At 39.9% G+C, this 25790-nt stretch overlaps 1 protein-coding gene and 1 pseudogene across 25 annotated transcripts in view; both read right to left on the bottom strand.

Annotated features, from left to right (window-relative positions):
- CARF (calcium responsive transcription factor) overlaps positions 1–25790 on the bottom strand; it is a 77623-nt gene that overhangs the window by 48317 nt on the left and 3516 nt on the right. For 18 of the 25 annotated variants that reach the window (XR_010122206.1, XR_010122205.1, XR_010122199.1 and 15 more), the window contains one exon: positions 23743–23909. Coding sequence is in view for 3 of the 25 variants with exons in the window: in XM_055290260.2 (XP_055146235.1) it covers positions 23743–23784 (42 nt within the window). In the remaining 22 variants the exon portion in view is untranslated. Of the gene's footprint in view, positions 1–3069; positions 3413–7095; positions 7194–8502; positions 8706–17167; positions 17225–23742; positions 23910–25790 lie in introns of those variants that run through there. The other 7 variants (XM_055290255.2, XM_055290261.2, XM_055290254.2 and 4 more) reach the window with 6 other exon arrangements.
- LOC129487326 (keratin, type II cytoskeletal 8-like) lies at positions 15517–17160 on the bottom strand (annotated as a pseudogene).

Raw genomic sequence — 25790 nt, 5'->3', positions numbered from 1 at the left:
CATCCTATCTTTAACTACACTTCTGTACTGGCTTTTTAAGATTGCTTTTATGTGACAAGGTACTGGCATACCCTTTCAAATACTTCTAAAATTCTCATATTACCAGAGATTTAATGCAAATAAAGTTTTTCAACTTTATGAGTTGGGTATGCCCTATTGTAGCAGTATATAATTTTAAAATAGATATCCTGGTGTAGACAGAGATTATATATATACAATTTTTACCATTAATAGACAAGCATCCCACTTAACATTAGTTTGACAAGCTTTGAAAAGGAAGATATATTTAAAAAAAGAAAATGAAGAAATATATATATCAATAACTCTGAGCCACTTAGGTCTAGTACAGTAGTTCTCAACTGGGGCAATTTTGTAAAGCTACAAAATCAGTCCAGTTTTAATATATGGCTACAAAATACCTTTTAATTGCTTCTCCTTTAAGATTTTAAATTATCACTTATATCCTAATCAATTAAAAAATCAATTGCAAAAATTCCAAAAAGCCTGTAGTTACCTTGGGCTATAGAAGTAAAAGCAATTTTATTTTATAACTTTCTGGATGGGTTTTGAATTTTATATATTATACCTATATTATTTGGGAATAAAATTATTTAGAAGGGGTTTCAAAATAAAAAGAGCCTCCCATCAGTGGCAATACGGCAAATAGATACTGTAAAAAAACTGTCTTGCTACAAAACATACAAAACAAAAAACAGAAAGTTGACTGAAAATAAAATCTTTATTTTGTGTCCAGGCTTTGCTACAAGAAGTGCCAACAATCAAAGGCCATTCCCCACTCCAGTGACCACCCTCCCCTCTCCCCAACCCCAAAAGAGCAAAAAAAGAAGAGTCGAGCATAAACAAAGAGGAAACTTTCCCCAAGGGTAGTTCTAATACATTAGTTTTGCGGCTAAGAAACTGAAGTTGGGACAAATAGCTGGTAGGGGAGGAAAACTTAAAACTCCCAAGATAAGGATAACAACCTGAAAGGTTCAGGGTGAAGAGTGTAACCTGGCTCTAGTAAGAAAAAATGCAGCTACTATTTGGAGAAAAACAAACCCAATTAAGACTCCAGTATCCTTTCATATTAAGATCAATCAAATATAAGCTAACAATCAAAGAATACCAAAAAAACAGGCAATTAGCCATCATGAAATTGAGTCACCAGATTCAGACAGCCCCTAAAGACTTCCCATATTGGAAACATCTAAGTTTGAATATAATATAATTATTTAATGTCTACAAAAATGAACCACAGAGATAATCAAATAATAAAAACTATCAAAAGTTTAATTTTTTAAAAAAACAGGCTGGGCACAGTGGCTCATGCCGGTAATCTCAGCATTCTAGGAGGCCCAGGTGGGTGGATCACTTGTGGTCAGGAGTTTGAGACCAGCCTGGCCAACACGGTGAAACCCTGTCTCTACTAAAAATACAAAAATTAGCTGGGCACAGTGGTGCATGCCTGTAATCCTCACTACTTGGGAGGTTGAGGCAGGAGAATTACTTAAACCCAGGAGGTGCAGGTTGCAGTGAGCCGAGATGGCGCCACTGCACTCCAGCCTGGGTGACAGAGCAAGACTTTGTCTCAAAAAAAAAAAAAAAAAAAAAAACAACAACGAAAAACTGCTGAAATTAGAAGGTCAATGGGGCCAGAAACAGCGGTTCATGTCTGTAATCCCAGCACTTTGGGAGACCAAGGTAAGAGGATTTCTTGACACCAGGAATTCGAGACCAGCCTGGGCAACATAATGAGATCCTGTCTCTACAAAAAAATTTAACAATCAGCCATGTATGGTGGTGTGGGTCTGCAGTCCCAGCTACTCAGGAGGCTGAGGTGGGAGGATCTCTTGAGTCCAGGAGTCTGAGGCTGCAGTGAGCCATAATCATGCCACTGCACTCCAGCCTGGGTGACATAGTGAGACCCTGTCTCAAAAAAAAAAAAAAAAAAGGCAATGGATAAGTTAAATAGATGATTAGATGCAGAAGAAATTATTAAATTGGAAGATAGATTTTAAAATTACCTAGACTGCATCATAGCAAAAACAGAAGATAAAATATATGACAAAGAGACTTAAAAATAAGAAAAATAGAATGTATAGTATGCATATAAGTCTCAAAAGAATAGAAAAGAGAAAATGGAGCAGAGACAATATAGATGCTCTTAAACTTATGATGGAGTTACTATCCGATAAACACACTGTGCATTGAAAATACCTTAAGTGGAAACTATCATAAGTTGAAAGTGCATTTTTGACTTACAGTATTTTCAGTTTATAATGGGTTTATCCAGATGTAATGCCATCGCCATCATAGGTTAAGGGGTGTACTAAGTATGTATTATTTTCACACCATCATAAAGTGGAAAATCATAAGTTGAATTAATGTAAGTCAGGGACCATCTGTATTTGAAGAGATAATGGCCGGCAATTTTTCAAAACTAAAGACATGAATCCACAGATAAAGGAAGCCTTACTTTTAAGTATTCCAAGAGAAATAAAAAGAAACCCATACTCCATGTAGTGAACATGCAACATTCTAAAGAGGAACTGGAAAATGCAGCTAGACAGATAAGACAGACCATAAAAACACCCCTGAGCCTAGGTAACAAAAAATACAAATTAAAGAGAGATAAGACAGACTCCCTATAGAGTATTGAAATTAGACATACAGTGGCCTTCTTAATAGCAACATGGTAGCAGAAGTCGTAGGAATAATATTTAAGGTTTTAAGAAAGTAGATTGGCCGGGTGTGGTGGCTCATGCCTGTAATCCTAGCATTTTGGGAGGCCAAGGAGGGTGGATCGCTTGAGCCCACAAGTTTGAGATCAGCCTGGCAACATGGCGAAACCCCATCTCAAAAAAGAAAAAAAGAAAAGTAACTATCAATAAACAATTGTATATGATCCAAACTATTTTTGTCTACTGTCTTACCTTCAGAATAACCAAAAAAAAAAAAACAAAAACAAAAAAAACCCACAAAAACCCTCATTTTTTTCAGAAAAGAGAGTGAAAGGAAGATACTTTAAGATAAAAAAAAACTGAAAGTTGGCTGGGCATGGTGGCTCACCCTGTAATCCCAACACTTTTGGAGGCCGAGGCAGGCAGATCACTTGATGCCAGGAGTTCAAGACCATCCTGACCAACATGGCGAAACCCTGTCTCTGCTAAAAATAAAAAATAAAAAAAAATAAAAAAAATTAGCTGGGTGTTGTGGCGCATACCTGTAACCACAGCTACTCGAGTGACTAAGGCACGAAAATTGCTTGAATCCAGGAAGTGGAGGCTGCAGTGAGCCAAGATCGTGCCATGGCACTCTAGCCTGGGCAACAGGGCAAGACTGTCTCAAAAAGAATCATAATAAAAAATGAAAACAAAAAACTGAGAGTTTACAATCAGTGTCTCGTATATGAAAGAAATTTCTAAACAACACACTTCATATTTGATAGCACAACAGGGTAACCACAGTCAATAATTTAATCATATTTAAAAATAATTAAAAGAGTATAATTGGATTGTTTATAACACAAAGGATAAATGCTTGAAGGAATGGATAAATGCTTGAGGGGATGTATACCCCATTTTACATGATACAATCATTATACATTGCATGTCAGTATCAAAACATTTCATGTACCCCATAAATATCTACAACTACTACAATTAAAACAATTTTTTTTTTTACAGTTGGCTGGGTGCAACAGCTCACACCTATAATCCCTGCACTTTGGGAGGCCGAGGCGGGTGGATCACCTGAGGTCAGGAGTTCGAGACCAGCCTAGCCAACATGGTGAAACTCCATCTCTACTAAAAATGCAAAAACTAGCCAGGCATGGTGGCGCACGCCTATAATTCCAGTTACTTGGGAGGCTGGGGCAAGAGAATCACTTGAACCCAGGAGACGCAGGTTGTAATAAGCCAAGATCACACCACTGCACTCTAGCCTGGGCAACAAGAGCAAGACACTGTCTCAAAAAAATAAATAAATAAATAAACAAATAACAATAAAAAAGGAACAGTTAAGTCATGCCATACAAGCACATTATAGAAGGGAAGAGAAAAGATATACACCAAATATAAAATATTTGGTACAGGAATTACCTCTGTATTTCTTACCTGTTAGGTAACTGAATAAAGCACATTATTTTAGCAAAAAAAAATATATTTCAAAAAAACAAATATATATATATTTTAAATTATACTTTAGGTTTTAGGGTACATGTGCACAATGTGCAGGTTTGTTACATATGTTATAGCAGAAAAAAGTCCTGAGATGCTTGAAAAAATGGCAAGCAAACAAATTAATAACTCTATAAAAATCTAAATAAACATTCTCTGTATAAAATAATAATATTGCAATTTTGTATGTGTGTTTTAAGGACAGAAATAAAACACTATAGAACTAAAAAATGCATGTAACTCTAGAGGGTGTGATGATAGATAATATATCAATTTATAAAATATAGCAATGATAATATGCACAATATATCAAAATTTATGGGCTGCAACAAAAGCAGTGCTTAGAGGGAAATTTAGAGCAATAAATACAACAGAATTGAGAGTCCAGAAATACATACCTATAGTTAAATTATTTTTGACAAGGGTGCCAAAAGCATTTGATGAGGAAAGAATACTATCTTCAACAAATGGTGCCAGGACAACTGAATATCCACATGAAAACGAATGATGTTCAACTCCTACCTCATACCACATACCAAAAATAAAAAATGGATCAAAGAGCTGAATATAAGAACTAAAACCATGCAACTCTTAGAAGAAAAACACAGGGGTAAATCTTCATGTCTTTGCATTTGGTGATGGGACAAGTAAAAGAGAAAACAGATAAATTGGACATCATCAAAATAAAAAATTTTGTACAAAGGTCACCATGACAAGAGTTAAAAGACAACCCATAGATGGGAGAGAATATCTGCAAATCCTATATCTGATAAGGGTCTGGAATACGTAAAGAACTCACACAATTCAACAACAAAAAGACTACAATCCAAAATAACCCAATTACAAAATGGGCAAAGGTAGAGCCCAAAGATAGATCAAGACCCTGTCTAAAAACAAACAAACAAACAAAATCCCATTATGCTAAGTGATAGAAGCCAAGCCACACATAAAAGGTCACATATTATATGATTCTATTTACATAAAATATCCAAAATAGGTAAATCCATAGAGAAAGAAAGTAGACTGGTGGATGCCAGAGGCTTGAGGGAAGGTATAATGGATTAATGGGTACAAAATTTTATTTTGAGGTGATGAAGATGTTTTGAAGCTCTACATGGCACTTTTCCAACTTTGTGAATGAACTGTCGGTAAATTGTTCATTTTAAAGGGATTAATTTTAAGTTATATGAATTTCACCTCAATTAAAAAAATAAAATAGTACCACCAAAATGTGTGTGTACATATATATGCATGTGTATACACAAGCAGGAAAATATGAACGTGGACTAGATATGTGATACTAAGGAATTTTTCTTGGGATGTTCAGGCATTCCATGAAAAAAAGGGAAAAAAAAAGGAATTTTGGGGCTGGATACAGTGGCTCACACTTATAATCCTAACACTTGGGAGGCTGAGGTGGGAGGATTACTTGAGAATAGGAATTCCAGACCAGCATGAGAGTTCAAGACCAGCCTGAGATCCCGTTTCTACAAGAAACTTAATAAAAACAAATTAGCTGGGTATGGTGGCACATGTCTGTAGTCATACTTATTTGGGAGGCTGAGGTGGGAGGATGGCATGAGCCCAGGAGTTTGAGGCTGCAGTAAGCTGTGACTGTACCACTGCAATTCAGCGTGTGCAACAGAGTGAGACTCTGTCTCTAAAGAAAGTATTTTTGGTGTTTTTAGGTATGTGAATGGTATGATAATATTAATACTTACAGATAAAATTATTAGAATGTCCAGGATTTGTTTAAAAAATATCAAAGTAAGGCTGAGCATGGTGACTCATGCGTGTAATCCCAGCACTCTGCGAGGCAGAGGTGGGTGGATCACCGGAACCCAGGAGTTTGACACTAGCCTGGGCAACATAACAAGACCCTATTTCTACTAAAGATCAAAAACATTAGCTGGGCATGGTGGTGTGTGCCTGTAGTCCCAGCTTCTTGGCAAGCTGAGGCAGGAGATCACTTGAGCCCAGGAGCTGTGATTGTACCACTGCACTCCAGCCTGTGTGACAAAATGAGACCTTGTCTCAAGAAAGTAAATAAATACCAAAGTCAGAGAAAAGGGTACAATTGATAGAGAAATAAATAAAACAAGATTGGTCATACACTGATAACTGTACACTGGCTTCATTTACTATTCTACTAATATATATATTTATATATTAAATATATATAAATATATATATAATACATAAATATATAATATATAAGTAGAATATTCTACTATTTAATATATAAATATATAATATATAATATACAAATATATAAAATATATAAATATATATTAGCATAGTAAATGATATATATATTATATATAATATATTTATAAAATTTATATTTATATTTAAATATATACAGGAGTACATATTATATTATATAATTATAAATAATTACATATAATTATATATTATATATAATATGTATTTTTTTTGAGACAAGGTGTCACTCTGGCCCTCAGGCTGGGGTGCAGTGGCACAATCTCGGCTCACTGCAACCTCTACCTCCCCGGTTCAAGCGATTCTCCCACCTCAGCTTCCCAACTAACTGGGACTACTGGCGCACACCACCATGCCCAGCTAATTTTTGTATTGTTTGGTAGAGATGGGGTTTCACCATGTTGGCCAGGCTGGTGTTGAACTCCTGACTTCAAGTGATCTGCCCACCTTGGCCTCCCAAAGTGCTGGGATTACAGACGTGAGCTACTATGCCCAGCCTACTCCTGTATGTTTTTGAAATTTCCCTTTAAAAACTTTTAGGCCAGGTGCAGTGGCTCATGCCTATAATTCTAGCACTTTGGGAGGCCACGGCAGGCAGACTGCTTGATCCCAGGAATTCCAGACGAGCCTGGGCAACATGTTGAAACCCTGTCTCTACACACACAAAAAATTAGACAGGTGTGGTGGCCCTCACCTGCAGTCCCAGGTAATCAGATGGCTGAGGTGGGAGGATCACTTGATCCTGGGAGGTCAAGACTGCAGTCAGCTGTGATCATAGCACTGCACTCCAGCCTAGGTGACAAAGCAAGACCTTGTCTCAAAAAACAATCAAACAGCAACAAGAAAAACCAACTTTTAAAAAAGTGGATAGAGTTTAGGGCCAAAATGACAAATGTATTATCATAGTGCAAGACCTCATGATAATTATCTCAGCCAAGTTAAGAAAACAGAACAAGCTTGAATTACTGGACATATTTAAAATTCATTCCAAACAATTAAAGAACATATGTTTCTCTCAAATTCACATGGAACTGAACCTGTGGCCCATGGTGTGGCTCAGGACGACTTAAAATGCAGCCCAACACAAATTCGTAAACTTTGTTAAAACATTATGAGATTTTTTTTTTTTGCAATTTTTTTAACTCATCAGCTAACATTAGTGTATTTTATGTGTGGCCCAAGATTATTCATCTTTTTCCAATGTGGCCCAGGGAAGCCAAAAGATTGGACACCCCTTCTTTAAACCCTCATATTAGGAAAGAAAGCTGTGTTCCCTGTTTGTATAGTGGTGTGTAAATTAAAAAAAAAAAAAAGAAAAGAAAAGAAAGAAAAGAAAAGAAGACTATGGTCAAAGGATACAAAATTTCAATTAGGAGGAATAAGTTCATAGTGACTACAGTTAATAGCAATATATTGTAGTCAGGTTACATCAGCAAGATGGCCCACTAGAAGTCCCTAGCATTCATTTCCCTCACAAAGACAATCAAAACAATGAATAAACAACTACATTTTAACAAAAATAAATGAGGGAGAGCATTGACGAGCACAGAAACTTGGGATGACCACATAGAGAATGGAAGGAAGCATTTGGCCTCCACCACCCAATTCCCCAACTGGGAAGAGCTAGGAACCAGGAAGAACTCCCTGCAGCAAGGAGGGAAGCAAGAGGATTCCAGTAACCAACCCTACCAATAGACCTCACCACTGAGGTTCCCTGCAGTCTTCACAGGCACCAAGCCCAGCTGAGGAAGCTCTCTGGAGTCCACACTGCTATGCTGCCCCGAGAGAAGAAACCGACACTGTGTCCCAAGCACTGTAGTTCATGTAGCTACTGTGCTATGTCATCTTGGAATCCTAACTATGGCTGGAGTGTGTCTTGCTCCGGGGCTGAGTAGCCACATTTCCCTTTTATCCCTGAGGCTAAGCCAAGACTGAACCACACTAGCCCAGTGGCCCAACATCACCAAGTTGAGCTGCAAACAGCTGTTATACCCTTGTACAGGGGTCGGGGGAAGCAGAGGTGGAGCCACCCAACCTACCCCTCCTATCACCCCCTCAGGCCAGAGCTGAAGCAGTATCCTGCCTCCTAGGGAAACAGTACCTTAGCTGCTCAGAGCAGTCATGCCTCTCCAGTGCATAAGGTGAAGCAACTCCCCACATTCCAGGAAATGATGCCTGGGCCTCCCAGAACAGTCATGCCCCCCAGGCTTAAGCTGAAGCAGCACATGGGCCCCTGGAGAACTGGTGCTGTGGCCAAGTTGAGCAGATGCCCATCCCAGGGCTGAGCTGACAGTATCCTGTGTCCTAGAGAAACATAGCAGTGGTTGAGCTGAGACACTCTGCCCTACAGACCAAACTTATCTAGTAGTCATCTTCCCTAGAGCTGGACTAGCCCCCTAGAGTCTGAGCTGCTAAGACACCCTTCTCCATAGGGAGTACAGTCATTGCTATGCTGTTCCCTACACCCCCAGGGTCTAAACAACAGCTGTACTCCACCATTCTGGGGCACTTGCTGCTGCTGCTGCTGCTGCTGCTGCAACTGGCCTCACAGAGTTTGAGATACTGCCAAGTTCCCAGGGACTATAGTTACTACTACACGGTGCTTCATCTCCCTGGGACTTGAGTTACCACTGAGCCCTATTGGCTCATGTTCCCAAATTGTAGCTGTACCCTGCTCCCAAACCTCCAGGGTACCCCCTCCATTCCCCTAGGGTTGGGCCAGTTCTGTGCCCTGCCTCTCAGAGGTAGAATCACAGCTACAACCTAGCTCCCTGGGCCTGAGCTGCTAGAGGGTATCTGAGAGTCACAGATCCTAGCTCTGTGGTCAATCTACATCCAACTCTGCCACAGAGTGCTAACCTGTACCCCAAAACTCAGATGCCATAATAGGTTTGTGAGACCCTGAGATGGTCTGGATCCATGTCCCCACCCAAATCTCATGTTCAATTATACTCCCCAATGTTAGAGGTGGGGCCTGGTGGTAGGTGATTGGATCATGGTGGGGGTTTCTCATGGTTTAAGGTCATCTGCCCAGAGCTCTCCTTGAGATAGTGAGATCTGGTTGTTTAAAAGTGTGTGGTACTTCCCCACTCTTTCTCTTCCTCCTGCTCCTGCCATGTGAAATGCTGGTTCTCCCTTTGCCTTCCACCATGACTGGAAGCTTCCTGAGGCCTCCCCAGAAGAAGAAGCCACAATGCTTCCTGTACAGCCTGCAGAACCATGAACCAATTAAACCTCTTTTCTTTATAAATTACCCAGTCTCAAGTATTTGTTTATATCACTGCAAGAACAGACTAATACAGACCCTGTGCCTAGCACCAATACCTGGAACCCAGTGCTACTGTAGCTACTTGTAGGCTATTCAGACCTGACACCTTGGTTAAGTCTTCCCTTTGGGAAGAAAATTAGAATAGGAGTACTCCAAAAGCCTTTGACACCAAGGACATTAACAACCTATGCTGCCACTGTCACTGCCACAAACTTCTACAGACTAGGCCACTGAGCACTCAGTTATTGCTGACGTTGAATGCAGCTGAAGAAGCTGCATGGAAACTATACCACTGCACCTATCCACAAACAGACACTACACCCTTCCTGACTGGCACGATAAAACCCAATTGCAGGTGAGTGTCTTTCTCTACAAAGCTACTCTAGAAAGTTTAGAAAAGGCAATTGTTCCACCAAATACACAGATATTGACACAGAAACACAAGGAAGTATGATGCTACCAAAGGAACATAATACAGCTGACCCTCAAACAATGCAGGAATTGGGGTACCAATTGCTCACACGGTCAAAAATGTGTGCACAACTTTTGACTCCCCAAAGGCTTAACTACTAATAGCTTACTATTGGCTTACCAATAACATAAACAGTCAATTAACATATAGTTTTATATGTATTATATACTGTATTCTTATAATAAAGTTAGCTAAATAAAAGTTTATGACGAAAGTCATGGCCAGGCGCAGTGGCTCACGCCTGTAATCCCAGCACTTTGGGAGGCCGAGGCAGGTGGATCACCTAAGGTCGAGAGTTCGAGACCAGCCTGGCCAACATGGAGAAACCCATCTCTACTAAAAATATGAAATTAGCCGGGCGTGGTGGCACATGCCTGTAAACCCAGCTACTCAGGAAGCTGAGGCAGGAGATTCGCTTGAATCAGGGGGGCGGAGGTTGCGGTGAGCCAAGATTACACTATTGCACTCCAGCCTGGGCAACAAGAGTGAAACTCCGTCGCAAAAAAAAAAAAAAAAGAAAGAAAGAAAATCATAAGGAACAGAAAATGTATTTACTATTCATTAAGGGGAAGTGGATCATCAAAAAGGTATTCATCCTCATCATCTAAATATAAGTTGAATAGGCTAAGGGAGAGGAAGAAAAGGAGGGGTTGGTCCCGCTGTCTCAGGGATGGTAGAGGCTGAAGAAAATCTGAGTACAGGACCTGTGCAGTTTAAACCCATGTTGATCAAGGGACAGTTGTAACTCTCTAGTAACAGGTTCTACTGATAAAAAGGCAACGAGTTGCCAAAAATTTTTCAAAACAATGATCTTAAACTTAACAAGAAACAAGAAAATACAAATAGATAATTCAATGAAATCAGGAAAACAACTCACAATATGAACAAGAAATTCAACAAAGAGATATAAATAATAAAAAGAACAAAACAAAAATCCTGCTGCTGAAGAATTCAATGAATGAAATAAATACAATAGAGAGCTTCAATCGCAGACTTGATCAAGCAGAGAGAATTTCTGAACTTGGACACAGGTCACTTGAAATTACCCAGAGAGAGAAAAGAAGGAAATAACGATGAAAATGAACAAAGAAAGTCTATAAGAAATATGGGATACCATTAAATACTGTAAAACACTGAACGAGGCCAGGTGTGGTGGCTCAGGCCTGTAATCCCAGCACTTTGGAACGCCGAGGCAGGCGGATGACTTGGGGTCAGGAGTTGAAACAGGCCTGGCCAACATGGTGAAACCCTGTGTCTACTAAAAATACAAAAATTAGGCAGACACGGTGATGCACAACTATAATTCCGGCTGTTCAGGAGGCTAAGTCACGAGAATCGCTTGAACCCAGGAGGCAGAGGTTGGAGTGAGCCGAGATCGAGCCACTGCACTCCAGCCTGGGCGACAGATTGAGGCCCTGTCTCAAAACAAAACAAAACCCCCCGCACACACTGAATTAAATAAATTGGAGAACACACACAAAAAATGGAAAGACATCGCATTTATGGATTGGAATAATTAATATTGTGAAAATGACCATACTACCAAAGGCGATCAACAGATTCACTGCAATCTATATAAAAATACCAATGAGCTGGGTAAATGGCACACATCTATGGTCCCAGCTACTCAGAAGGCTGAGGCAGGAGGATTGCTTGAGCCCAGGATTCCAAGGCCAGTCTGGGTAATGTAGCAAGACCCTATCTCTTAAAAAACAAAACAACAACAACAACAAAAAAACCGAAATCCCAATGATAGTCTTCACATAAATAGAAACAACAAAAACCTTAAAATTTGTATGGAACCACAAAAGACTTTGACTAGCCAAAGCAATCCTAAGCAAAAAGAACAAAGATAGAAGCATCACACTATCTGGCTTCAAAATATATTACAAAGCTATATAACCAAAACATCACAGTACTGGCATAAAAACAGACACACCAATGGAAGACAATAGAAAACAAACAAACAAACAAAATCTACGCACTTACAGCCAACTGATTTTCAACACAGGCACCAAGAATATTCACTGGGGAAGGGACAGTCCCTTTGATAAAAGGTCCTGGGAAAACTGGATATCTGTATGCAGTAAAATGAAAGTGGACCCCTAGCTCTCACCATATATAAAAACCAACTAAAAATGGATTAAAGACTTAAATGTGAGACCTGGAACTATAAAACTACCAGAAGAAAACACAGGGGTAACGCTTCAGGACATTGGTCTAGGCAAAGATTTTATGGCTAAGACCTCAAAAGCAAAAATAGACAAATGGATTTGTATCAAACTAAAAAGCTTTTGTACAGCAAACTAAACAAGCAACAGAGTGAAGAGACAACCTGCAGAGTGGAAGAAAATATTTGCAAACTATTCAACAAGGGATTAATAAATAAATAATTTCATTTAGAAATGGACAAATGAGCTGAACAGAGACATCTCTCAAAAGAAGATATACAGGCCAGGCGTGGTGGCTCACACCTGTAATTCCCCACATTTTGGGAGGCTCAGGCTGGAGGACTGCCTGAGGTCAGGAGTTTGAGACCAGCCTAGACAACATGGTGAAACCCTGTCTCTACAAAAACACAAAAAATTAGCCAGGGATGGTGGCACGGACCTGTGGTCCTAGCTGCTCACACCTAAGCCCAGGAGACTGAGGCTGCAGTGAGCCGAGATTGAGCCACTGCACTCCAGCCTGGATGATAGAATGAGACCCTGTCTCACGAATAAGACATACGAATGGTCAACGGGTATATATCTTTAAAAAAAAAATTTCTAAGAATCGGGTAAATACAAATCAAAATCACAATGAGCTATCATCTCACCTCAGTTAGAATGGCTATTATCAAAAAGACAAAAAATAACAAATGCTGGCAAGGATTTGGAGAAAAGGGAACTCATACATTGTTGGTGTAAATTAGTACAGCCATTATGAAAGACAGTATAGATATTACTCAAAAAACTAAAAATAGACTACCATATGATCCAGCAATTCCACTAATGGGTAAATATCCAAAGGAAAGGATATCAGTAAGTCAAGGAGAAAGCTGCACTCTCATGTTTATTACATCATTATTCCACAATGGTCAAGATATGGAATCAACCTAAGTGTCCGTAAACAGATAAACTGGTAAAGAAAATGTAGTATATATACCCAATAGAATACTATTTAGCCATAAAAAAGAATGAAATTCTGTCATTCACAGCAACATAGATGGGCTTCGAGGACATTATGTTCGAGAAATAAGCCAGGCACAGAAAGACTGCATGTTCTCACTCATGTGTAAAGTTAAAAGGTTGATTTCATAGAACAAGGGAGTAGAATAATGGTTACTAGAGGTGGGGAAGGGTAGGGGAGGGAAGGGAACAGCCAAACGGTTGATGGTTACAAAAGTACAGCTAGGACAGAGTGTGGTTGCTCATGCCTGTAATCCCAGCATTTTGGGAGGTCAAGGTTGGAGGATTGCTTGACCCCAGGCAACCTGGACAACATAGTGAGACTCCATCTCTACCAAATATAGTAATTAAAAAATTAACTGGGCATGGTGGTGTACACCCATAGTCCTAGCTACTCAAGAGGCTTAGGTGAGGACTGCTTGAACCTGGGAGATCAAGGCTGCAGGGAGTTGTGATCACGCCGCTGCACTCCAGTCTAGGGGACAAGAGTGAGACTCTGTCTCAAAAAAAAAAAAGACAGCTAGATAGGAGGAATAAGTTCTAGTGTTCTATGGCAGTATAGGGTGACTATAATTAACAATATATCGTATATTTTCAAATAGCTAGAAGAGCAGATTTTGAACGGTCCCAATACAAAGAAATGAAAAATGTTTGAGATGATGAATATGCTAACTATCCTGATTTGATCATTACACGTTTTATACATGTATCAAAATATCACACTATACCCCATTAACTTATACAATTATGTGTCAATTAAAAATAATGAAAGAAAAAAAGCCAAAAACCCCACAATATATTACACACTTGAAAACTGCTGCAAGAATAGATTTTAAATATTCTCACCATAAAAAAAGTATACAAGTAATACATATGTTAATTAGCCTGCTCTAACCCATCCAGGATATATACATACACCATGTTGTATATCATCAATATACACAATTTTTGTCAATTAAAAATATTTTTAAAAACATGCTTTTATGGGAAAAAAAAAAGACTGAATTAATGAAGTATGTGTCCATTTTGAAAAGCCAGAAACTAAGAAATGTGAGCACATAAAAATGAAGGCCATATTAAAGGATGTAATTCAATGAAACAGAATAAAAAGACACAATGCAGTTGTCAACAATGCCACAAACTGGTTTTCTATAGAGAAAGAAAGAAAAAAAAAGCACAAATAAGCCAGGCACTGTGGCTCATGCCTGTAATCCCAGCACTTTGGAAAGCCGAGATGGGCACAATGCTTGAGCTCAGGAGTTCGAGACCAGCCACAGACAACATGATGAAACCTTATTGCTACAAAAAAATATAAAAATTAGCTGGGCATGGTGGTGCATACCTGTAGTCCCAGCTACTCAAGAGGCTAAGGTAGGAGGATCATCTGAGCCTGAGCTGCAGTGAGCTATGATTGCACCACTGCCCTCCAACCTGGGCAACAGAGCAAGACTCTGTCTCAAAAAAATAAAAATTTAGGAATAAACTTGACAAGAGATATGCAAAATACATGTATTGTAAACTCCAAAACCTAGGTAGGAGAAATTAAAGAATATCTGAATGAGTGACGACATATACTGTATCTATAAAATGGAAGACTCAATAAGATATTATATCTTCCAACTTGATCTATGTATTGTATATTATCCCAACCAAAATACCAGTAGGTTTTTTAAAATTGAGAATCTGATTCTAAAATTCATATGGAAGTGCAAAGGTTAAACAGCCAAAACAACTTTGGAAAAGAAGACAAGGTTGGAGTTCTTACACTACTACTGATTTTTAGACTTAATACAAAGATATAACAATCAAGATATTATGGTATTGGTGTAAAAATAAACAAATAGATCAATGGACAGAATAGACAATCCAGAAATTGACCCACACATTATCTGGCCAACTGCTTTCTTCTTTGGCTGAGCTAGCTGAGGCTTTATTTTGAAAAAACAATTGAACTAGGTTTTGTCTGTTTTTAAAATTTTGTTTTAACCAGAAGGCTCTGAAAGGTATAAACTGGTTTTCAGTTGCGAGCATGAAAAAGAGGGGGTCGTCTAGGAACCACTCTAGGTTCCCTTAACGGTGGGCTGAGGTCCACAATTGGGCCTCAGGTGGGTCTCCTGTTCCCTATGCTTCCCTGCACGGTTGCCTCCCCCACAGGCTCTGGTCAGCCAGAGGAGATAGGTAGCCTGGGAGGAGTTGCAGTGGCATTCACTGCAGGACATCAAAGGACTCAGATACTAGCCTCCCATTGTGGATCTCGAGATCCTCTTCACAACCACGGCCCTGAAGGAGCTGGTGCAGCTGAAGGAGGTGGAGCCCCTGCCAGAGCCCAAGCTGGATTGGAAGGGGCCCTAGGTCATACTTGTGGCCAAAGCTTGTGAGGCCCCCGCAGGCCGAGCTCAGCCCCTTGAGTAGCCACTGGTGGTTTTTGTACAGATACTCATGTTCTGCATCCCAGACTCCACCTGGCTCTCCTTGCCTTTCAGCAGCTTCTTGTAAGTGGAGATCTTGATGTCCATGGCCAGTTTAACATTCACCAGCTCCTGTTACTCAAGCAGCTGACAGACCATGTCTTGCTTGGCTCTCTGCAGGGTGGTTTCCAGCTTGTCACTGGCATCCTTAATGGCCAGCTCCCCCTGCTACTCAGCATCTGGGATGGCAGCCTCCAAGGAAGCCCTCTGGCTTTTGAGGCCCTCATTCTCAGCCTGAAGCAAGCTGATGTTCTGGTTCATCTTAGAGATCTGTCTTCATGTGACGCAGGTCATCCTTGGCTTCCCAGGCAGCGTCTGCAGCTCCTCACACTTGATCGTATTCCTAATACTCCTCGTACATGCTTTCAGTTTCAGCTCAGCTGCAGCTGGTGATCTCCTCATACTGGGCACGGACCTCGGCAAGGATGCCATTCAAATCGAGGGAGTGGCTGTTGTCCATGGACAGGACCAGGGATGTGTCCAAGAACTGGGACTACAGCTCACAGATCTCCTCTTCATACAGCTGAATGAGGAAGCTGATCTTGTCAGTCAGCTCTTCCAGGTGAGATTCCAGCTTTACCTTGTTCATGTAAGCTACATTCATATCCTTCTTGATGAGGACAAATTCATTCTCCATCTCTGTAGGCTTGGTTATTTAAACTTCACACTCTTGATAGTCCTCCACTGGTCCCTCCATGTTGCCAAGTTCTGCCTCGAGCTTCAGCTGCTCCTGGCTCAGTGTGTCCAGTTGCTGCTTTAGGTTGTTGATGTAGCTCTCAAACATGCTGTCCATATCGCTCCAAGCTACCTTTTGTTGCTGCAAAAGGATCCACTTGGTCTCCAGTATCTTGTTCTGCTGCTCCAGGAAGGGCACCTTTTCAATGAAGGGGGCAAACTTGTTGAGGGTCTTGATCTGCAATTTCTCCTGGGTGCATATAGCCTGGATGTTGGTGTGTACATCCAGCTTAAGGGGACTTGGGAGGCTCTAGGTCACTATGGCAGCCGTGATGCTCCTCCATACCAGCAGACCTGGCATAGCCTCCCCCTAGACCCATGCCAGTGTCCAGGCCACCCCGGAAGCTGCTGCTGTTGCCCATCCAGGAGAAGCTCTAGGAGTTGATGCAGACATCTGGCCCGCTCTTGTATAAGCAGCTGCCAAGGGCCTACGGACCAGAGGTGGGAGGATACCTTGTATGGTGGAGGATGGAGTACAGGCAAGCAGGCTGAACTGGACAGATTTGAGATGGAGCTGAGAAGCTATTTCTAGGTGGTAGTCAATTGCTTTTTGACAAATATATCAATACATCAAGAGAAAAAGGATACTTTTTAACTAATGGTGCTAAAACAACTAAATAGCCATATGTAAAACAATAAACCTTGACCCTTACCTCACACCAGATAGCAAATCAACTTGAAATGGATCAGACTATCAAATGATAAAACTTCTAGAAGAAAACACAGGAGAAAATCTTTGTACCCTTGGACTTGGCAAAGATATATTAAACATGAAACAAACAGCACAAAATATAAAAGAAAAAAATCTACAAACTGGACTTTGTCAAAATTTAAAATGTGTTCTTATTACAGATGGGAAAAAATATTTGCAAAACATGTACCTGACAAAGACCTTATATTCAAACTCTAAAGAACTTTTACAACTCAGTAAGACAACTCAACTAAAAAAATTGGCAAGATGTTTGAAGATACAACTTCACTAAAGAAGATATATAGCTAGCAAGTAAGCACACAAAAAGATGCTGATCAGCATTAGTCATTACGGAAACAAAAATTAACATCACATTAGATTTAAGTCTTTAATCCATCTTGAGTTGATTTTTGTATAAGGTGAGAGATGAGGATCCAGTTTCATTCTCCTACATGTAGCTAGCCAATTATCCCAGCACTATCTGTTGAATAGGGTGTCATTTCACCACTTGAAGGTTTTGTTTGCTTTGTCAAAAATCAGTTGGCTGTATGTATGTGGGTTTATTTCTGGGTTCTCTATTCTGTTCCATTGGTCTATGTACCTATTTTTACATCAGTACCATGCTGTTTTGGTGAGTACAGCTTTATAGTATAGTTCGAAATCAGGTAATGTAATGCCTCCAGATTTGTTCTTTTTGCTTTGTCTTGCTTTGGCTATGCGGGCTCTTTTTTAGTTCCATATGAATTTTAGGATTGTTTTTTCTAATTCTGTGAAGAATGATCATGGTATTTTGATGGGAATTGCACTGAATTTCTAGATGGCTTTTGGCAGTATGGTCATTTTCACAATACTGATTCTACCCATCCATGAACATGGGATATGTTTCCATTTGTATATGTTGTCTATGTTTCAGCAGTGTTTTGTAGTTTTCCTTGCAGAGGTGTTTCACCTCCTTGGTTAGGTATATTCCTAAGTATTTTACTTTTTTTGCAGCTATTGTAACAGGGGTTGAGCTCCTGATTTCATTCTCAGCTTGGCTGCTGTTGGTGTACAGGAGAGCTACTGCACAAAACTAATTGTGTACATTAATTTTGTATCCGGAAACTTTGCTGAATTCTTTATTTTTTGTTTTTTTGAGATGGAGTTTCACTCTTTTGCCCAGGCTGGAGTGCAATGACCATGATCTCGGCTCACGGCAACCTCTGCCTCCCAGGTTCAAGCGATTCTCCTGCCTCAGCCTCCCAAGTAGCTGGGATTACAGACATGCACCACCACACCTGGCTAATTTTGTATTTTTAGTAGAGATGGGGTTTCACCATGTTGGTTAGGCTGGTCTCAAACTCCTGACCTCAGGTGATCCGCCCACCTCAGCCTCCCAAAGTGCTGGGATTACAGGCGTGAGCCACCTCGCCTGGCCTTCTTTGCTGAATTCTTTAATCAGTTCTAGGAGCTTTCTGGAGGAGTCTTTAGAGTTTTCTAGGTGAACAATCATATCATCTGCAAACAGTGACAGTTTGACTTCCTCTTTACCAACTGGGATGCTCTTTTATTTCTTTTTTCTTTTTTGAGACAGAGTCTCACTCTGTCACCCAGGCTGGAGTGCACTGGTGAGATCTTAATCTCAGCTCACTGCAACCTTCGCCTACAGGGTTCAAGTGATTCTCATGCCTCAGCCTCCCAAGTAGCTAGGATTACAGGAGCCCGCCACCACACCCAGCTAATTTTTTTGTATTTTTAGAAGAGGTTTCCACATGTTGACCAGGCTTGTCTCAAACTCTGGACCTAAGGTGATCCACCCACCTTGGCTTCCCAAAGTGCTGGGATTATAGGCGTGAGCCATAGCAACTGGCCTAGATGCTCTTTATTTCTTTCTCTTGTCTGACTGCTCTGGCTAGTAGGACTTCCAGTACTATGTTAAAGATGAGTGGTGAGAGTGGGTATCCTTTTCTTGTTCCAGGCCAGGCTGGTAGCTCACGCCTGTAATCCCATCACTTTGGGAGGCTGGGGCAGGCAGGTCACTTGAATCCAGGAGTTCAAGACCAACCTGGGTGACATAGTGAGACCCCCATCTCTACAAAAAAAATTGTTTAAATTAGCTGGGTGTGGTGGCATGTGTCTGTGGTCCCAGCTACTTAGAAAGCTGAGGTGGAGGGACTGCCTGAGCCCAGGAGGTTGAGGCTGCAGTGAACCATGATCATGACAGGGCAAGACCCTGTCTCAAAAGATTAAAAATTTCTTTTTAAGGGCTCGATGTGGTGGCTAATCCCTATAACCCTAGCACTTTGGGAAGCCAAGGTGGAAGAATGGCTTGAAGCCAGAGTTTAAGATCAGCCTGGGCAATATAATGAGATTCTGTCTCTATTGAAAAAAAAAAAAAATCAGCCAGGCATGGTGGTGAGTACCTACAGTCCCTATAGCTCCTTGGGAAGCTGAGGTAGGAGGATTGGTTGAGCTCAGGAGTTTGAGGCTACAGTGAGTCATAAACATGCCACTGCACTCCAGCCTGGGTGACAGAGTGAGACCCCATCTCAGGAAAAAAAAATTTTTCAATAAATTTTTAAGTTTTATTGTTTATGTCATTAAAACAAATATATGTTAATGTAGCAACATCAGAAAGTTAAAGCTACTTATAATTTTACAGAAATCATTATTGACATTTTTGCATATTCTTCCAGATTTTTTCTAAGCATATGTATTTATAAGCAGATATTCATTCACAAAATGAATTATTACTACACATCCAAGTGACTGTTCTATGTGCTGGAGATACAAGGATGATCAAGATGCTTAAAATCTCTACATATAAAATTTATATTCTGTGTGTTTTATAACTATATCTGAATTTTTAATATCAGGTTTATTTCATGATATCACAGAGGAACTGAACATTTTAAGTGAACTCATGTTTGCTAATTAACTAACACAATTATGGAAAATGCAAAAGAAACTGACCTGAATATAGAGATTTAATTTAATACAAAGCTGTCTGATGGCAAGGTGATAGAAATTTCTTCAATTTACTGAGGTGTTTACATAGATCTAAAATTTTCTGGAATTAAAGAACTTTGGGCCAGGTGCAGTAGCTCACCCCTGTAATCTCAGCCAGCACTTTGGCAGGCCAAGGCAGGGAGATCACAAGGTCAGGAGGTCGAGACCATCCTGGCTAACATGGTGAAACCCTGTCTCTACCAAAAATACAAAAAATGAGCCAGGCATGGTGGCACGCACTTGCAGTCCCAGCTACCTGGGAGGCTGAGGCGGGAGAATTGCTTGAACCCGGGAGGCAGAGGTTGCAGTGAACCGAGATTGCGCCACTGAACTCCAGCCTGGGCAACAGAGTGAGACTCCGTCTCAAAAAATATAATAATAATACTAAGATTTTATGTTTCTAAGAGTTGATTATCCTGATTTTTAAAATTCATTTAGGCCGGGCGCGGTGGCTCACGCTTGTAATCCCAGCACTTTGGGAGGCCGAGGTGGGCAGATCACGAGGTCAGGAGATTGAGACCACGGTGAAACCCCGTCTCTACTAAAAATACAAAAAAAAATTAGCCGGGCGTGGTGGCGGGCGCCTGTAGTCCCAGCTACTCGGAGAGGCTGAGGCAGGAGAATGGTGTGAACCTGGGAGGCGGAGCTTGCAGTGAGCTGAGATTGCGCCACTGCACTCCAGCTTGGGCGACAGAGCGAGACTCCGTCTCAAAAAATAAAATAAAATAAAATAATAAAATAAAATAAAATTCATTTAACTATTATTTATTGACTGACTTCCAATGTGCACTATACAGAAATACAAAAGAACTCTATTAAAACAGGAAACTTTTTACAAAGTTAGATTCAACTGCAAATAAGGTCCTATTGAGGGGCTTATTAAAAATCTATTAGGAGGGCCGGGCGCGGTGGCTCACACTTGTAATCCCAGGACTTTGGGAGGCCGAGGCGGGCAGATCACGAGGTCAGGAGATCAAGACCACAGTGAAACCCCGTCTCTACTAAAAATACAAAAAATTAGCCGGGCGTGGTGGCGGGCGCCTGTAGTCCCAGCTACTCAGGAGGCTGAGGCCGGAGAATAGCATGAACCCAGGAGGCGGAGCTTGCAGTGAGCTGCGAGTGAGCCACTGCATTCCAGCCTGGGCGACAGAGCAAGACCCCGTCTCAAAAAAAAAAAAAAAGATTATGAATTTAATTGTCATATTTATAAAATAAAATGTATTGAATCTCAACTATCCTAAATAATTATTAGCTAGAATTATCAACAATCACTCTACTATTCTGTGATATAGGACCTATTATTATCATCATTTTATAGAAAAAGATGATGAGGTTCATTGCTCAAAATCATAAGGTTATCATTTATTGAGCATTTACCATAGTAAGGTACTATGCTAAAAGTGTTTTACCTATATCATTTAACCCTTTCAACAACACTGTGATTCAGTTACCTGTTCCAATTTACATATAGGATAGGCGGATAAGTAACTTTCCCAAGATTACAAATATGCTGACTGGTTGAGCAAGAACTCAAACCTACACGTGTTTATTTCAAAGCCCGTACTCTATTATTACAATAGGAACTTTTTCAAGGCAATAAACAAGGCTCTCTTCTGCCTTCATTAGTCAAAAAATCCATAGATTTAAATCTTTTTCTGGATAGGTTAACAAATTAAAGATGTTAAAAGAAATTATTTGTTCCTTTTTGTTTTCAACTTTTGCTGGTTGAAATTTAATTAGAAGCAGTACCCTAACATACAAAAAACTCTATCTCTGACACCACCCAAAAGCTAGAGCTCTAACTATGCAGGCATTGTAGCCACTGAAAAAACATTAGGTAGAACAGATTGAGAAGTGGAGTTTAGGAAGAAGTTGTAAAAAGTGTCAATAGCTTAGGGGTAAGAATTCCAAATATTCCCAGTTTCCTGACAGGTACTCTGATCCCACTGCAAGTTACCTTTACTAGTCTAATTTTTTTTTTTTTACTTTATTTACTTTTGCTCACTCACTCTGAAATTTCATCAGTAAAATTTTCATTGACGTTAATAAGCCCTTTTTCTTAAAAAGAAAAAAACTTTGGAGAGAACATCAGGCATTAACAAATTGGTATAAATTTATGTAAGGACAGGTTTCTTCCTTTAAAACGAGTTAAAAAGAGCTACCCTGAGGGAGTGAAAAGTTTTACTTGGAGGTGAGAAAACAAGTACAGGTGAGCCTCAAAGAACTTAGAGGGATTCAGCAGGCCTGCACAGAATGCTGCAGTGAAGACTGAGGGAAGTATGACTGCCTTAGGTAAGTACACTAGTTAAGGGGTGGGGAGTATGTTGACAGAGGAAGACTGCCAAACACAAACCACCTATGCAGAATTTTGCCCATATTGGGATTTTGCCAATGGAATAAAAATAACTATATTTTCTACTGCCTTCCAGAAATGAAAATCTATGGGTTAAAGACTTTTTGTGGTTACACTGAGAAAATATTAAAGTAGTTTCTATACGAAAAAGTGGGTTTTAATATGACGATTGACCTAACCCATTGTTGAAATGAAGATTAAAAGTACATTTTTAAGTTACAGACACACTTTAAAAAAAAATTTGGATGCAGTGAAAAGTATTACCTCTTCCTTTCTCCTTTCTTCCATCAATTTGCTTTATCTTCTTTAATCTTGACAACTGCAGAGTGACTTAAAATAGCTGATTTTCCCAACTATCCTGAATGTCAGTACATGCTATAAATTTTTATCCCTAGCTGACAACTCCGTCAAAGTAAAGTTTTTTTGTTTGTTTTTGTTTTGTTTTGTTTTGAGACGGAGTCTTGCTCTATCACCCAAGCTGGAGTGCAGTGGTGTGATCTCGGCTCACTGCAAGCTCCACTTCCTGGGTTCATGCCATTCTTCTGCCTCAGCCTCCAGAGTAGCTGGGACTACAGGTGCCCGCCACCATGCCCGGCTAATTTTTTTTGTATTTTAGTAGAGACGGGGTTTCACCATGTTAGCCAGGATGGTCTCGATCTCCTGACTTCGTGATCCGCCCGCCTCAGCCTCCCACCGCGCCTGGCCCTGTCAAAGTAAAGTTTATAAGAATGCAGTTACTAGGCCGGGCGCGGTGGCTCACGCTTGTAATCCCAGCATTTTGGGAGGCCGAGGCGGGAGGATCACGAGGTCAGGAGATCGAGACCACAGTGAAACCCCGTCTCTACTAAAAATACAAAAAATTAGCCGGGCGTGGTGGCAGGCGCCTGTAGTCCCAGCTACTCAGAGAGGCTGAGGCAGGAGAATGGCGTGAACCCGGGAGGTGGAGCTTGCAGTGAGCTGAGATCGCGCCACTGCACTCCAGCCTGGGTGACAGAGCGAGACTCTGTCTCAAAAAAAAAGAAGAACACAGTTATTAATATTAAATAACTAAGTATAAAATGGTTTTTCCAACTGATGAACATAAATAGAACAAAGCACCTATATACAAAGGGTAATTTGACTTTTTAAACATGTAATAGACAATAGTTAACTTTTTAAAATAAAGTTGTTTCTTTCAATTAGTTAAAAAAAATTACCTTCAGATAGTGGCTCAGGTTTAAATTCCAGGCCTCAAGCATTCTACTACCCCCAGAAATGTCCTTTCTTGTCCACTGAAGTTCTTCCTTTTGGGGGCACTAAATCATGATAGCTGTAGCTTCATTTATGTGAAAGCTTTAATTGGGTCTTCACAGCAGCATTTTCTCTGTAATGAGAAGATATTTAATGTATATTTTATTTTCCTACACATAAAGATAATTATTACATTTTGTTATGCAGGTTTTATTTTAAAATAACCATTATCAGCCTGGTGTGGTAAAACCATCAATTAACTCATTTAAGAGAACTAAAGACAAGGACTGACTTTACAGGTAACTGCATGTATCTTGGGACAAGTGACAATCTCTCTGTGCCTGTTTCCTTGTCTAAAATCAGGTATTTGGAATATTTAAATTCTCACATTTTATAATTATCACTAAAACAAAGATCTCTAGCAAATTACATTTTTCATCAATGAAAATACTTACTATTAGGGCATCTTATGGAGCCACAAGAAGCTTGAAAATAAAAGCTCTTCTCCCCATGCCCTACCTCCCAAACCCTAGAATTGACAGGCTTATTTCTTAAGCAAGCGTATTACAATTAGATAAAGAGGGCAGAAAGAAAAAAGAAAATATTAAATATGGAGCCTAAACAGTTAATGATTGGATTTCAGAAAACACACTAAAGCATTATATTTTGCCAGCAAATTGCTTTCTAGAATGTTTTGTTATCACATTTAAAAAGTGGATTTTATCTTATATCAAAAGTAAAGATTGGAAAGCATCTGTAAAATTAGTAGCTCAGCGTATTTATTTTGGGAAGAAAGGGCTTTTTATTGTTTTTATACAGTGAATGTATGGCCGAGGGGTAGAGACGATTCAGGTTGTTGCCATGTCTCTTTCAAGGACAATACTTGGGCCATTGCTGTTATGATCTTATTCAACAGCAATTCTATCAGTTCAAAATTTTGGAGGTAATTTCTTATGTGTAATATTAAAAAAAATGGTCTTAACATCCAATCATGTTGTTGAGTATCCTTCACAGACTTCTGTGTATTAAAATATTGTTACAACCAATAATCTGAGAATAAATCCCCAAATAGGATAATTAAAGAGAAAGCAGCTTGAAGTTGAGTTTCTTTAAATTCCAGATACCTTGGTTAATGTCCTAAGATGTAAAAGATCTTTAAATCTATTCATTATCAGCACCAGATCTTATTAACTACATTAAAAAATATTGCTCAGCGGGATGCTGGTGGCTCACACCTGTAATCTCAGCACTTTGGGAGGCCAAGATGGGCAGATCACGAAGTTAAGAGATTGAGACCATCCTGGCCAACATGGTGAAACCCCATCTCTACTAAAAATACAAAAAAATTAGCTAGGTGTGGTGGTGCGCACCTGTAGTCCTAGCTACTCAGGAGGTTGAGGTAGGAGAATCGCTTGAACCTGGGAGGCACAGGTTGCAGGGAGCCAAGACTGCGCCATGGCACTACAGCCTGGTGACAGAGCGAGACTCTGTCTCAAAAATAAATAAATGAATAAAATATTGCTCAAAAGTACTTTAGAAAATAAAACTTACCACATCTTTTAGAGGTAGATAAATGACGTAACATTCCTTTTATAATATGTACAAAATTAGTATGAATCAGTGGTGTCAAAAATGAAATCAAGACTAATTCACAAATATTTTAATAGGATAATTTATTTTTTAAGAATCAGTTTTTAAAGTTATGTTAAACATCGAACTTTTAAATGTATGCAAATATATATAAACAATAACCTATATTAATTTTTAAATTTTCTGCTGGATGCAGTGGCTCATGCCTGTAATCCCAGTGCTTTGGGAGGCTAAAGTGGGTGGATCTTGAGGTCAGGAGTTGGGAGGCCAGCCTGGCCAACATAGTGAAACCCCGCCTCTACTTAAAAAAAAAAACAAAAAACAGGCCAGGTGCAGTGGCTCATGCCTGTAATCCCAGCACTTTGGGAGGCCAAGCAGACAGATCACAAGGTCAGGAGATCGAGACCATCCTGGCCAACATGAT

The sequence above is a fragment of the Symphalangus syndactylus genome, chromosome 8, assembly GCF_028878055.3.
Source record: "Symphalangus syndactylus isolate Jambi chromosome 8, NHGRI_mSymSyn1-v2.1_pri, whole genome shotgun sequence".
Lineage (NCBI taxonomy): Eukaryota > Metazoa > Chordata > Mammalia > Primates > Hylobatidae > Symphalangus > Symphalangus syndactylus.
Note: the sequence above shows the minus strand (reverse complement) of the source record. Positions and strands in the feature narration are given on the sequence as shown.